This window comes from Poecilia mexicana, unplaced genomic scaffold, assembly GCF_051168715.1.
Source record: "Poecilia mexicana isolate PSO_F unplaced genomic scaffold, ASM5116871v1 scaffold_16, whole genome shotgun sequence".
Classification (NCBI taxonomy): Eukaryota; Metazoa; Chordata; class Actinopteri; order Cyprinodontiformes; family Poeciliidae; genus Poecilia; species Poecilia mexicana.
In genome coordinates, this window is record NW_028263385.1 from 31,089,130 (window position 1) to 31,105,147 (window position 16,018).

General features: G+C 41.0%; 1 protein-coding gene across 4 annotated transcripts in view; it reads right to left on the bottom strand.

Moving 5' to 3' along the window:
* The window catches only part of dyrk1b (dual-specificity tyrosine-(Y)-phosphorylation regulated kinase 1B), a 76,337-nt gene that overhangs the window by 15,257 nt on the left and 45,062 nt on the right, over positions 1–16,018 (bottom strand). For 3 of the 4 annotated variants that reach the window (XR_015765584.1, XM_088013709.1, XM_014972595.2), the window contains exons 2-3: positions 3,281–3,450; positions 78–197 (exon numbers count right to left, since the gene is read on the bottom strand). Coding sequence is in view for 3 of the 4 variants with exons in the window: in XM_014972595.2 (XP_014828081.2) it covers positions 78–197; positions 3,281–3,450 (290 nt within the window). In the remaining variant the exon portion in view is untranslated. Of the gene's footprint in view, positions 1–77; positions 198–2,931; positions 3,047–3,280; positions 3,451–16,018 lie in introns of those variants that run through there. The other variant, XM_088013710.1, reaches the window with a different exon arrangement.

The window sequence follows — 16,018 nt, forward strand, 5'->3', positions numbered from 1 at the left end:
CAACACAGGCAATATGTCCTCCCTATATCATTATTAAAAAAACAGGTTTGATATTATATACAGCTGAGAATTTTTACCTCATTGATGTGCTTGTAAGTTTTGATAAGGTCAACTGAGAGTTTCCTCAATGGGGCGCTGGCAGGGTCTCTGAAACTAGGGGGGATCCTCCGCTGGAGTATGGTCATATCAGACAGCACCTAGAGAGAACACAGCACTGTAACCAGCCTGCACAATTTCACAACATGATCAGAGAATGTGAAGAGCATTCAGACAACCTCAAAACTGTTGACTGTTAGCCATAAAAGTGGCTTGGTGGAGGGGAAGTGGGTGTGAGAGCTGCAACACCTGGAGAAGCTACAGTGGAACAACATAATGAGCCAAGATGTGGACAAAGTTCAGTCAGAAGACATCTAGAGACACATTCCCATTTCTCTGATAATACATGTAATGTAGGCCCCTGAGACCTTCAACAAGCATGCCATGTCTTACAGTCCAATAATAAGACAACAATGGAAGGTCATAACTGCAAGTCCTGTCAAATAAATGCAATCGTATGAATCTGGGGCTACAGATATTTGATGAGCAACAGGAATCACTTCCCCTGTCCAGGGTGTTGGCTCTAGGGCCATTCTCCAAGGTGAAAACTCAGTAACAAATTATTTCAGGTTTGCTGGAAGTGATTTAACTTGGTTTTAAAACAGAACTTGTTCTCACTGATCCAGCTTACAAACAAACCTTCAGTGTGAGGGAACCAATATTCATGACCTGCTTGATATATTATCAACTGGTTTTGTTTTGAAGAAGGCAAACCATTTATCCTGATGTATTTGGAGGATCATTTATATTTAAAATGCTCTGATGTGACGAGAGCTTCACTAAAGTGGTCCACACTAGATGGGTCAATCAACCGGGACAGAAACTGGACTAGATACCAGTCTCCTCTCTACTTTGTCTTTGATGAATGGCTTCAGTGACCTCTTTGCTGTCATTCTAGGTATGCAGTGATGCAGCTTACAGACACCTAGTAATGTCTTCTCTAGGTGTCTGTATCTGTTATTCTGCTCCACAGCAGGAGTTGAAGAATGAAGCTGGTGTGGAGCTTCATTCTCCACACCAGCTTCACTAACAACAGAAACCAGGCTGATAGACACACTTTATACAACACTGATTCTTTTCAGTTCTTATGAAGGTTAATACAGTCCACACTGCAACATGCTTGGGTGACTTTATGTTGGTTTGTTTTAGATTTCCTGCCCATTGCACCCTGTGACCAGAGAGAAGACGGTGTGCTGGATGTGAGACTATAGAAGAAATCGGTCCAGGGTCCAGGGTCCAGGGTCCAGGGTCCAGCACAACATGTCAACTACTTGTCAACTACTCAGCTTGCACCTTCTAAGACAATAACAGCATCCTTCACCCATTCAGCCCCATGGTACACCCAAGAACTCCACACTCTTAAGAAAAGACAATGACATCCAGAATGCCTCTACAAGACAATCAATCTCACTGTCCCCTATCAAAGCTACAAGGACCACATTACAATATTCAAGACAGCAGCAAGTTCTACTCTGACATAATCCATTCTAACTCCTCAAACTCTCACACCCTATTCTCCACATTTAACAAACTGACTAAACCTCATGACAACATCAAATCTACCTTTACATCACATAAATGCAAGAATTTCCAAACCTTCTTCCACTCAAACATCAAAGTAATTCACATCCACCTTGCCTCCTCTTTCTCGTCTCAGTCTCCATCAGATCCTAATTCATTACAAACCTGCAGATTTTCTACCTTTTCCCCATCACCAGCTGGCTTATTAATATGGAATTCTTAATGCACACTAACTTTCTAAACCTCAATAGCAACAAAACTGAACTACTCACTAATGGTCCCAAATCCCACCTATTCTCTGCTCAGAACATCACCTTCCCCATCAATGGCTACATAGTCACTCCTTCCCCCCCAGTTCAAAAACTTGGCATCATTCCCGACTCTTCCCTCTCCTTCCAATTCCACATCAGTACCATCACCAAGAAATCATTCTTCCACCTATGCAACATTGCTCGTCTCCACCCATCTCTCTCTCTCACTCAATCGCTCAAATTCTTATCCACTCCTTCACTACTTCAAAACTTGACTACTACAAAACCATCCTTCATGAACTTCACTCTGTGCACCTGCAAAAAGTACAGTATATCCAAAACTCAGCTTCCATCTACTTATCCACACTCACTTCATGGACCACATCACCCCTGTTCTTAAAAATCTCCACTGGCTCCCCATTCAACACCAGATACAATACAACACAAGTGTCAAACTCCAGTCCTGGAGGACCACTGCCCTGCAACTTTTAGATTCACCTCTGCTCCAAAATGTCTGAATTCCCTCACCAGCATTCATTCCTCTCTGCAACAGGCTGGAAACGAGCAGCTTGTTTGATCCAGGTGTGTTTGAGCAGAGACGCATCTAAAAGTTACAGGATGGTAACTGGAGGACTGGAGTTGGTGACCCCTGCAACTTTTAGATGTTCCTCTGCTGCACCACCTGAATAGAATAATTAGGTCATTAGCAGGACTCTGGAGAACTGATCTACACAAGGAGGAGGTAATTAAACCATTTCATTCCAGTGTTTTGTACCTGTGGCACATCTAAAAACTGCAGGACATCGGCCTTTGAGGACTGGAGTTTGACACCCCTGCAATACAACATACTGTTCAACACCTACTCGCCCCCTCATATCTCAATGACCTCCTGCAAAGTCACTCTCCTACTTGCCCTCTCACCTCCTGAATCCTATCAGAATCAAACACCGTATCCTGGGGGATCAAGACTTTTCTGCTGCCACCCCACCCCTCTGGACCTTTCTTCCAAAACATCCAGAACTCAGACTCTGTAGCTACCTTCAAATAATTACTGAAAACCTACCTGTTTACCTTGCCTATTCCTTATAGTCTCCTTTTCAGACTTCACCTATTTGTTATATGTGCAGTGGCAGTTTCTTATGGGCAACATGTGCACCTGCCAAGGACTTCCTGTTTTGTCCAACTTCCTGTTTGTCCAGGTGTGACGCGAGTACAACCCCCTCTCCATCCAAACACCACCCTGCCCCCACCCCCCGCCCCAACACACCTTCCCTTGTTCCTCAAATCACCTGGCTGCAACCTACACCTGCTAAGATTTACTTCCATTTATTTCGGCTACTGTCAACTTCTCTATACAGCTTCATCTTAAATAAGGAACACTGATATTAGCGATGGTACAGTGTGTGTGTTACCTGCTGCTGCTCGGCCATGGAGTGGATGGAGCTGAAGGAGGGGTGTGTGTGTGTGTGCTGGCTGGTCATGGCTGGCTCAGCGAGGGAGAAGCCCTGGGCAGTGGAGGAGGAGGAGGAGGAGGTGGAGGAGGAGGAGGAGGAGGTGGGCGGACATCCTGAGCTGCTTGCACCTGTGGAGAGGAGAGAAACCCTCAATTCTTTTTCTCCACTTTCTGTCTTTGACATAACTCTGCTAATACTTTATATTTGCAACCCAGCAGACCATACACAGAAGATCTGTCACACCCTGGCTCTGTTGGCCCACACCATGACGGCCTACACCGTGGAAATGTTGACCTACAACCTGGCAATGTTGATCTACGCCATGTTGTCCCACACCATGACCACGTGGTGTGGGACCGCACTCACACCACACACTTTGCTATGCCAACACATAGGCATGGAGTGTTGGCCCACACCCTGCCTGCAGTGGCCTACACCATGGTCATGTTGTCCTTCACCATTCATATTCAGTGAGACACAAAAAGCAGATTTACTTCCTTTGACGTAACTCTGTGCTAATACTTTATTTTTGCAACCCAGCAGACCATTGAACAGCATGAAGAAGCGACATGGGTGTGTGTCCTATGCACTGGTGCATGTGCAAAGGTTTAAATGTAGAAACATGCTGAAAACAGCCCACAGCAGGCCAAGTTGCCCCACCCACCTTCTCTGTGACTATTTCACTCAAACTTGCTAGCTATTAATTTTTTAAATCCCAAGTTCATGTCTTAAAACACTCATGCTCAGAAACACTGGGAAAAAATGCACATCACGAATTCCCGGCCAGTTTTAGTCAAATTTAGAAAATAATCGACTCTTCGTTGACAGTTAACGTTTAAGATCAGAATAATAAAAAACCCCAAAACGTTAATACCTGGAGTGTGTTGATCCTGAAAATCTCTGCACATGCCAAAGAAGTATTTATTAACAAAATACATCAAACTTTTCCAATTTTCACATTTACCTGTCTCTGATCATAGGCTGGTGGAACACTGGGTGCTTCAGTGATGACATTATAAACCAGTAGCTGGAACTCACAACTTTATGCAACATTGCAATCGCAAAAGATTCATTTGATGCAACACTGGGTAGGATATTATATTTCAAGCTTCACTTTTTTCATGCTCTTCATATCAGCAATATTTTAATAGACATTTGGACAGACTAACTGTACATACCAGTCGGACCTCACCTACACGCTTAGAGGCAACGATGCTAAAGTGGAGAATGACAGTGAAAAAGTCAGAGTCTTTAAAAGCAGGAGGTAAATGTAATCAGTATCGCCACTGTGGTTATGCATGTTCCTGATATGGTGCTGCCCTGATATCTCTGTTTATAAGCAAGTTTAACTTAAAATTAAAAATCTCAAATACAGAGCATAACATAGCTTGGGTAAAGAAGTGTATATTATTGTGAAAATTAATAAAATCTAGTGTGACAGAAGCTAGGACAGATATGTTTGTCCAGGTCAACCTCAGAATTTGAAACCTATGTGGTAAAACTAAAACCTTTTCTGATCAAAAGTGTTCTTGAGTTGTGTTCGCAGGAAGATCTGTGATCATGATGTGATGTTCTTCATGATGCCTGAGCGTTAGCAGAAACAGTCTCACAGGTATATGACTGGACCAGAGTTAGACTACCTGGCTGCCTCGGCAGCTTTAGAGACATGATCATGGCTGACCTCCTTCCCTTCTAACGAGAGAAACTGTGGTTTCATTCATTCAAAATTTTCAGAGCTTCCATTTGAAAATGTAGTAATAATGCCAGTTATTGCCTTTGTAGAAACTTTGCAGCTTGATTTTTACTTCTCCCTTCTTCCATATTGTTTGTTTGTGAAGATGATTTCTTAAAAATCAACTCAAAGTTGTCAGTGAGTTCAACAGCACAGACAGCAACACTGATAGAAAAACAGCCTTCTTCCTTCATGTTTTATTCCCTGGTGATCAGTAAGAGTTGATAACATTCCATCATTTAGTAATAATCCTGCCCTGGATTTTAATTGAGCCAGGTCATTAAAACACACATATTGATATGATACAGTGAACTCAGATCTTTGTCTACATTGCTGAGAACATTTGATGCTTAATAAACTATAAAATATAGAATCCAGTTTTTAAATTAACTTTCCAAAAAGTTACATTTTTAAAACCACAGTCAGTCTCTGCTTTGTCTGGACATCTGGAGACTGATTGAAATATTGATGCTGCTTTCTGGGCCACTGACCCTGAACGAAGACCGGAGCTGCGTTCCAGGGTCCACCTGACGTTTCACGCTACGCTGAAACTCCAAAGCTAAGTCAGCGGAGAGGAAAGGATAAACCTGGAGCTGCTGTGGGACGACCTTTAGCCATGCACTTATTTTTCTTTTGAATTGAGATGTTAATCGTCTCAACATTATCATCCCATAGCGGGGCAGCACAGGTATTACAGCATTTTGATTGTAGTACCAGAACCACGTAGTCACAGGACTTTTCAGAAACGATGGAAAGTATATGTTTAGGAAAATATCCAGAGATGAGCGAGGGATAAATCACACCTAAACGTATCCAGCTGGAGAAAAGAAACTAAAGAGAAACAATAAGTTCTTTTCTAAGAACAAAAATGTCGCTCACAGCACCTCTAAAGCATGTTCATCTCATTTTCCCCCAACATGTACAGGACACAAATAACTTAATGAGGAACCCAGTGTGGATTTCTTTTACAATGACCAGCTAGTGTGTTTCTGAATGTTGACATTAGGAACCTAAATCTACACCAGGAGGCACAGAGAAAAACTCTTTCCACAATATGAACCACTGAAGGTCTGCCGATAATTCAGTGTCACTTTCCCTCTTTGAAAGTTGAATCTAAATTCTGTTTCAGGGTAACTTCAGGTCCCACTAAAATGACTGATGCATTCATGCTATGGCCAATGTCAAATTTTCAGACTGAGTTTTACTGAATGTGGTGTTGAACATCTGCTATTCAACACACAAGCGTGCACAATATTAACAATATTACACTGACTTTAACAACATTTTTAATCTGCTTATTAAGACAATAAGGAAACACAGAAACCAACCAATGGCTTATATTTTAGGACTGTACAGCTATTAGACAATATTGGGTAGAAGAACACAGAAATATTGAAAATATCTTTCATATAAGAATACCTTTTAAATTCACCGCCTTTATTCTGGGTAACACAGAATTTCTACCCGACAAAGCTTCCCATTCAGAATAAAGCAATATGTAACAGATAGCAATAACTTTACTTTTATAAAACCAGAATAGATGAAAGTTAAATAAAAGCATCTGGAACAACTATCAATTATCTTGGGCAATTGTTTTTTCTGCACTGTTATACTGTACTGCAAATAGTCTACCTTTTTTTACACTTGCATACCATGTACACTTTTGGAAAAGTGATCCATCTCAGTTGTACATCCCCTGGATCATGATTCTGATGTGCTTATTTCTAATAACTGCATAGTATTTTCTGTTATAGTCTTGTAGAGAATATAATTATTGTTAATCTTGTTTTTCTATAAATTGTTTTTAATACTGTAAGAACTTTTGTCTGAAACTTTATTTCTGCTGCTGTTACAGCTGATTTTTTGTCTTTTGCGAGATAATAAAGGCTATTTCTGTCTCTGTAAACACACACACACACACACACACACACACACACACACACACACACACACACACACACACACACACACACACAACACACACACACACACACACACACACACACACACACACACACACACAGTGAGAGGTTGCCAGGAAAAAAATGCTAAAGGACAATAAGAGTAAAGTGTAACAAGCAGGTCTTGAGACGATTGTGTCTGAAGAACAAGTGAAGAGTGAGCAAAACTTAATTTTTAGGTGAAAGACTGTGGCTGGACACCTACTCCATGTGTGAGCAGAGAAAATAGCCAAAACTGGACATGTGGGCCTGCTGCTCAGCTCGCATTACAGCTCACCTACTGACAGCAAGGTTTACAATGAGCAGGGAGCAGCCACATGGAGACGGCTGAAGAATGGATCCCCAAAATAAAACCTATGTAGAACCATAGGAAGAGTGGTCTCCTTATACTGCCTTCAGAAATGTGTAAAATGGATTAAAAGTATGTAGGTGTTTAAAGGAAAGACTCACTCAGCAGAGGAAATGATAGGAAACATCTGTAACTCACCCACAAATCATTCCTGGATTTGGTTAAGATTAGAAAACCCAATGAAGGAAACCTGTAGTACGAACATATAAACACATGATGTGTTTGGTGAAAACAGACACCCTCCTCAGTTTCTAGCTGACATGTTGCCCTAAAAATGACATTTTATTTTTGTGATACTCTAGTTTTAGTTTCAGATCTACACTAAATATCTCAATATTTCACTGACCTCAGTGAAAGCGACAAAGTTGAAGTAATGAACGGGATAGAATGAAGCAAGTTAAGAAAATCGAGACAGAGGAAGAGAAATTTCCCAAAAAAGGGAAGAAAGTTCTCAGAACCAAACAGACCAAAGACAGTAGAGAGGTGAATGATGTTCAGTATAGATCAGCTCCTAGTTCCTGAAGAACTGTGTCCTTACAGCGACACCTAGAGGAGCCAGCAGCCTGCTCTCCAGAGGGGTTTCCAGGCAAGGCCTGAGAAGTGAAAAGAACTATTGGTGGTGCTAAACCCTGGAAAGATGAAAACTTGACATCTGTGAAAAGAGCTAAGGCAACTTTAGTTCAAGATGCCAAGAGATGGTCTAGGCAAGGGGTGTGAGGCTGCTGGTCTGCTGTCCTGTCAGCTCCAGCAGGTCGGAGCCACTGCTTGGTGACCTGTCCACCAGCACTGCTGTCTTCAACTTTAACACAAGGTTTCATACCAGGGAACAAGCGACAAGCATGGCCTTTTTGATCAGGCACTGATCAAAAGGCCAACTACTAACTAGTTGTTGCTTCACAAGGTGAATATGTTGGATGTGGAGTATGTATCTTTTCTCCTCCTCTCCTTCCTCTTACACCTCAAACATAATGGGACCTAAAAGCAAGGATGAATGACAGGAAGACAGAAACATTTACAACCAGCTTAGTGTTAACTGTGTTTTATTCAGAAGGCTGTCCTCCTTCCACATATTGCCCCCTTCTGGTGACGTGGCTACATAGAAATCTGTTCCTCCACATAAAAACTAGTCACAGAGTCACACTAAGAGAGGAATCCAAAGTGTTTCACTGTGTTCAGCTGTATAATATCACAGAAAGTCATCCTGTTTGGGGACAGCTGTGGTACTTCAGTCTCTGTTTGCAGATATGACTCCGCTGGAAAGAGTGAGCAAGTGAGAAAGAGAGAGAGGGAGAATATCTGCCTAGTACTGAGAAATCTGGACTGTCTCTTTAAGAGACTGAGGCACATTCACAGAACTTCCTCAATCTGGCATGCCTCTTCCTGCGCTGCCATTGGTTAAAGGCACCTCCTTCTCTGACAGCTCATTCGTTGTTGGTATCTAAGGACTGACTAGCCATCACTCTATAAATAAACCCGGTGCTGTCTCAGCAACCAGGCCACAATACTCATTAGCTACTTCTCTCTCTTTTCTGCTTCTCTCCTGCTAAGCAAGTGGCTTCCAATAGCAGGCCTGGCTCTCAGCAACAGTCTGACATACCCTAGCAACTCAACCCATCCTACCCACCACCCTCTCCACCCCCCATCCTTCCCAATCTCTACCTCTTTTTCTCCTATTGTGATCCAGTTCGCCTTTTCCACCCATTCTCAGCTGCCTCCAGTCTGTCTTCTGTCCAGACCGTTGTCCAGTTTTGGGGTATATATAAATGCATGTTGCTCTATGGGACATCTACGCTTATCAGTCCATTAGCTTTGTGTTGTTGCACTGTGATGAAACATAATTGAGAGCAACACAGAACAATCACTCCAAGCAAGTACAGCAAGACATTTGCAGAAAGGCAGAAAGAAAGGCTCCCATAAACTGATGGCTGGCTTTATGTCCACCTGCAGGGATCAATGTTGAGGTGAAGGAGGATGTTTCAGTTGCATGCAGATTCAAACCAGTAGATAACACAACATTGAAGTAATACGGTGCATGCATTCAAAGGTCATCTTATGGTAAGATGATAATGCAATGTAAGAAACATAAAAAGACTCGTCTAAATTAAAAGCTGAATAATTTTGGGGTTCTAAAAAAGTCAGAGGAAGTCTCTGTTCGCTGAAACATGTTTATAGTGAGGACAGTAAGATGGAACCAGTATGTGTCTGTTCTGAGCCAAAAACTTGTCTAGATGCCTCTTGAAGTCAGGTGCTGTGAATGGAGACAAGGTGTGGGCTGATAAGGGATCTACACTGGAAACACAACCATACATCATCTAATAGTGAAAGAACCACAGGGTGATGTGAATTATGCCTTGGTACAGAAAGTTGTTCACACATTGAAACAGACTACAAACTTCTAGAGAGCATGAAAACAGGCGGCACCAGAAGAGGAAATGACTTTTTAGAGTGAAGTAAAAATGAGTGATATACCTGGTTTTAGTAACATCTATGTTGTGTTACCAAGAAATGTGATCAGCTGTGCACATTAACTAACTTAACCTCTAGTATTCTCTCTACATCAACAACATTCTTAATAAAAAAATACAAAAGGAAAGTCCAGTTGGACAAAAGAGGACAACAGGATTCCTTCCATTGAACAGCTTCCTGGCAGATTGGCTTCCTCTACCAGAGGAACCAACAGTGTGCTGAAAAACTGCCGCCAACACAACACAAAAGGGCCTTCCACGCCCAAAGAAGCAATGTTGATGCTCTGCTCAGATATGCATCCATGTAACAGTAGTTTCATGCTGTGGTCAAAATTCATTCATGTTTAACTGAGTTAAACATAAATTGATTTCCCACAGTTTGCTGTGGAAAATCCACACACAGCTAATAGAAGCAGGATGGCTGAGCATTGGAAAGTTCCCATTCTCATCTTGTTTCTCTTTGGGTCGAACTAGAAGAGAAATTCTTTCAAACTAAATAAAAGTGGAAACAAATTCAAAAGATTTTAGGGAGGCCTATCTATAGGTTCATAGGTGTCTAAAACTGGAACAGTATGGGGGATTTTTACTGCCACAGGTCAAGAGCACACATTTTCAGTCTGAAAGCAGGATTTCATATCTTTGTTCTTAAAACTTGTAATGCTTTTACTCAAAGCTGCTATTGTCTTTCAAATATTCTGTGTTCTCTCAAACATTTCTCCTCACGCTCAGAACTTCTCTGCTCAGATCAAATCTCCACTAGCACCAACTTACCAATTCTTTTCTGTAGTCAACTGGCAATCGTCTCAGCCAAAAGAATGAAAGTGTTATACTGGGTGTGTTTGTTTTCTTCTAGTGGGTGTGCCTGATTGGCTACTATCAATTAGGGGAGTAGTGATACAATAATCTCACGATACGATGCGATACATGATATTCTGCTTACGATATATATATATATATATATATATATATATATATATATATATATATATATATATATATATATATATATATCACGATATTCGGTGATCAAGGGGGTAAAATAAAGTCTTTTGGACTATGGAAAAAAGGCTTTTCTACCTTGACTCCCGGAGTTACCCGTGGCTGTAAGACGTTTACTACTAGCTGCTGGGGCAGTGGCTCTGCCTCACCCTGTAGTGATCGAGTCCTGGCAGCTCCGCAGCGCCACCATTGCCCTCCTGTATATCTGAGTAGCTGCCTCTCAGACTGCCAGGATCTCATCGTTCTCTCAGTCTCTGATACTGTTTGTCAGTTACTAATATGAATGATCGATCAGCCATCGTCGTCATGGCAATCCTCGCAGCACCGCGGATTCCGGCTGTGGGTTTTCCCTCTTCGTCTTCCGGCTCAAAACAGAGCGCCACTGCCTGCTGTGCCTTCATTCATCAAGTAATCCTTTATATACAGAACAGAAACCACTAAGCTAAAAACAAATTACGAAGTGGATGCCACTGATCGCTCCAATATCCAAACTATGTATTAATTTCGCGATCTCACTGCTTTTGTTGCTACACCGTTCCGCTTCTCTTTCACCGTAACTTGAGCAACTTTACTTTGTCTCTTAGCAACAAAACACAGCCCATCGTTATTTGTTGAAGATTTGAGATTTCTAAAAACAAAGGAATCTAATGTTGCATTTCGTTTTTACGTTTGGAAGTTCATTCCCTGTCACATAACCGGAATAGCCAGTTTTTGACATTTCTCTGACATTTGGAAAAATATGGCTTACTTATTTTAGCACAACTCCGGTTTTACTTGGCCTATTAACACAATTTAAAAACTAGTGTGTATTTTATAATGTGCTCTTTAAGCACAAGTTGAAAGTGAGACTGGGGGAGGCGGAGTCTTGCTACCAAGCCGTCACAAGTCAGACATGTTAAAAAGACGAATATAGCCTGTGGACCCCTATGATTTAATGGATCGATACTCGCGGATGAAAAATCAGTACATTCCGAGGGGGAAAAATATCGATACATATCGTAGAATCGATTTAATTGTACAGCCCTACTACCGATTGTAGTAGAACCCATATGGTATGATAGCACCTGCTTTTCTGCGCCGCCTATTGACACATGTAGCAGGAAGAAGGTGGAGGCTGCACCTGCTGGCAGGGTGATTGCAAGTGAGCCAATAGCGCCAGAGGGCGCTCAGTATAAAAGCTGAGGTAAGCAGCGGACTGACACTTGTTTGCTGTTGACACGTTGCGCGCCGCGCTTCCTTGTTGGGCTGTCTGTGTGCCGAGTCCAGAAACGTACTGGCGTATTTACCTCCATGTGTGATCGTGGGTGAAATGGTTCTTGTGACAAGTGTCGACGTTTGTGAGCGTTCCCGTTAGGGTGGAAGTGAAGAGAGCTTGGCCTGATCGGAATCGCAGCTGTTAGCCACACACTTAACGCTGCTGCTTTGCCTGGACTGAGTCACCGCTTATTTAGCGGTCAAGAGAGACCGTCGTGTGGGACACGCACGCAACGCACGCGTTGTTGGCAACAAATAAAATTAATTGTATGGTTAGGAAGAAACAATGTCAGCTTTCTGCTATGTGGTAAACTTAAAATAAAACCAGCCCCTGAACCAACTTTTTTTTTTTTGCTGATGAACTGTGGAAAGATTATTTATGCTTCTGTATCTATGTGTTATGGATTCCGTCTTTTCCTCTATCCCTTTTAGCCTCTTTTATCTGCTTAAATGCACATGCTGCAACTCACACAACCATGTTTGTGTGTGACTGCCTCATATGCAAACAGACTGAAACTGATTAGACTACACTTTAGGGAGGGAACAGATTGCAGGGAAGAATAAAAAGCTAAACTCATGCTACAATCTTTACCTCACTTGGTTCCATCGATAAGGTGAGCTAAGTGACACCCAGTGCTGGATGGCGAATGTAACTCTGTATCTGTTCCATTTATATGACATGTATGGTTTGTAACATTTGATCATTTTTCAGCATTATGTCCCCCCATATGCTGGGGGGACATTCACTTAGTCATATTGTTTTGGAGAAAAGTAAGATAGTAAAAAGTATATAAAAAGTAATCGCGTATTAGTTGGCAAGCCAGTACATCCAAGTTCTTTAATATTAATCAAATTTTATTTGTAAAGCACATTTCAGCAGCAAGGCATTTCAAGGTGCTTTACATAATTAAAGAAAAAATAAAAATAGTATGTGACATTAATAACTAGATAAAAACTAAAGATAAAAACATTAAAAACATCGAAGACATCAAAACCCACACTCTAACCCTAATTTAGCCATAAGCAACTCTAAACAGGTTTTAAGTTGAGATTTAAAGGCACTCAGTGTTTCAGCTGTTTGATTGATTTATTAGTCAGACCTGTGAAGACACTGTTGCAGTAATCAATGCGGCTAAAGATAAACGCATGGATGAGTTTCTCTAGATCTCGCTGAGACATCAGTCCTCTAATCCTGGAGATGTTCTTCAGGTGATAGAAGGCCGACTTTGTGACTGTCTTAATGTGGCTCTGAAGGTTCAGGTCAGAGTCCATCACTACTCCCAGGTTTCGGGCTGATCGCTGGTTTTCAGTTGTAATAACTGAAGCTGAGCATTGATTCTAGTTCGCTCCTCTTTAGGTCCAAAGATAATAACTTCAGTTTTGTTTCTGTTCAGCTGGAGAAAGTTTTGGCTCATCCACACATTTATCTGTTCTAAGCATCTATTCAGTGATTGGATGGGTTCAGAGTCACCTGGTGACATCGTAATGTAGAGCTGTGTATCATCTGTGTAGTTATGGTAGCTGATCTTATTTCCTGTTATAACCTGAGCCAGTGGGAGTATATAAATATTGAAAAGAAGGGGTCCTAGGATTGAACCTTGGGGTACCCCACATGTGACCTTTGACCTCTCCGATGAGAAGTTTCCAATTGAAACAAAGAAATTAATAGTACTAATACATATATAAATAAGTAAAAAAATAAATGAGCATGCACATGTAAATATGTAAATCTATAAATCTATAAAAGAGTGCAGAGAAAATTAGATTTAAGTTTCTCGGACTTGGACATTGTAAAGTCTAATGTCTACAGGCAGGAATGATTTCCTGTGTCATAGTAGTGCTTGGATGGGAGACCACCGGTTAACACAAGCTCTGGAATCTTTCACTCTTCAACACAGGGGGAGCTGCAGTGCAGACTCAGGAGACTGCTCTCCGTTTAACTAATCAAAAACAAGTTAATAGAACTTCGGAGCGTGACATCACTGCTCTACTCGGAGGGGTATCAGCGCCATCTTTGTTGCCACCAACAAAAACGACTGTCTCATAGACATTTTAGCTATGGCACAAACTTGCTGCGTTATTGGGTGTAATGTCCGATCACACTATTGAAACGGTAAAAAGATGTAAAACGGACTTTCGTTTCACTATTTTCCTGCTTGGAAACAACGCAAGGAGGCTAAGCTATCGGAGATAACAAAAAGAAGACAAATGTCCTGGTATCAGCGGTGACACGTCCTGATGTTACCTTCTCCAAAATCCCCAGATACCTACAAGTTTGCTCCAGACATTTCTATTCTGGTGAGTGTCTAAATTCGCTTTGTTGGTGTTGTGTCATAATTTATTTTGCTATGATTTTGTCCGGGTGTACTCATGATCAGTTTCTGTTGAGTTCATTTAAGTGGGTCAACCTTGTTTAGGTCGGGCTTATATTGTTTATAGCATAGTCCGAGTTTTGTCAGTGGACATCGAGGTTATTACATTATTGTGAAGTAAACTATTTTACTAGTGTTATCAGATTTATAGCTTTAATACCGATGTGTTCTGATATGTCCTCTTGAAGGCAAACCGACGTATGAAATGGATGAGCTCAATCCTGACTGGGGTCCAGCGCTGAATATGGGTCACTGAGGTAAACGCCACAACATCGGACCGACATGGGCGTCAATTAAAGAGGCGATACAGCAAAACCATCAACAGGTTACTGAGACTGTTTTTATTATTTACCCCAGAAGAGGTAAATAATGAAAACACAGTTCCAGAGGCTGTAGAAGAGGAGCAAGTCGGAGAGGCTGAGGAGGAAACGCCAGGAGAGGAGCTCAGCAAGGCTGCAGGAATATGTGTACAGCTGGAAGTGGCTGTTTTCTCTCATTCAATAATTTCATGTGGTAAACATTCATGAAACATTTGATTCAAGCACTTCAAGTTGCATGTAAACAGGTGAAGAAATTAATCACATTTAAAGTAAAATTTGATATTAGTAATACTAGTTAGGTTTGTTTCTTGGTTTAGATCAGTGTTTCTCAACCCTGGTCCTCACCGCCCCCCTGCTCTGCATGTTTTAGATGTGCCTCTGTTCCAGAACAGCTGATTCAAATGATTGCATGACCATCAAGTCCTGCAGAAACCTGTTAATCACCCAGAGATACAATTCAGGTGTGGCAGAAGGGAAACACCTAAAACATGCAGGACCAGAGGTGAGGACCAGGGTTGAGGAGCACTGGTTGAGATCTTCACGTTACCTTTGTTATCCATCGTCTCCTGTTTCATTGTGTTTTGGATTTCCTTGTTTTCCCTGGATTTTGGATTTAGTTTATTTTGTTCATTAAAATAACATCCACATAAAGTACGTCTACTGCCTGCTGCATTTGTGTCCACCGCCACATCATGACACAAACCAGATGAAAGAGCCCATCTTTAAACATTTAATGTGTAATTAAACAATAAAGGTGACAAATTTTATGAAACAGATCACACTTTAATAAATATTTGTTGTATTTAACATATTTCAGGCAAGTAAACATGTAATGAAATAGATCCAGTCCTAGAATTTTATGTAATTGAATATTACAGGTTACAAATGTTCTTATCATCTGAGGTAATATATTTTATGAACTTTAAAAAAAATATAATTTTAAAATATAAATTTGGTTAAAAAATAAAAAAAGGGTCAAAATGGAATAAAAATATGCCTCATCTATATAGTTTAGTAGAATAATTTCACAGATTTTGAGTTGATAGGTCTCATGACCTGGAAGCTATTTAAGAAAAATACTAAAGAAATAGCTAAAAAAATATGAAAAGTGTTCAAATGTAATAAAGATGAGTGTGCCTCATTTATACAGTCTAGCAGAATAATTTCTCACAGATTTTAAGTTAATGGGGCACATGATTTGGAAGCTATTGAAGAAAACATTTAATATTATTTAAAATATTGAA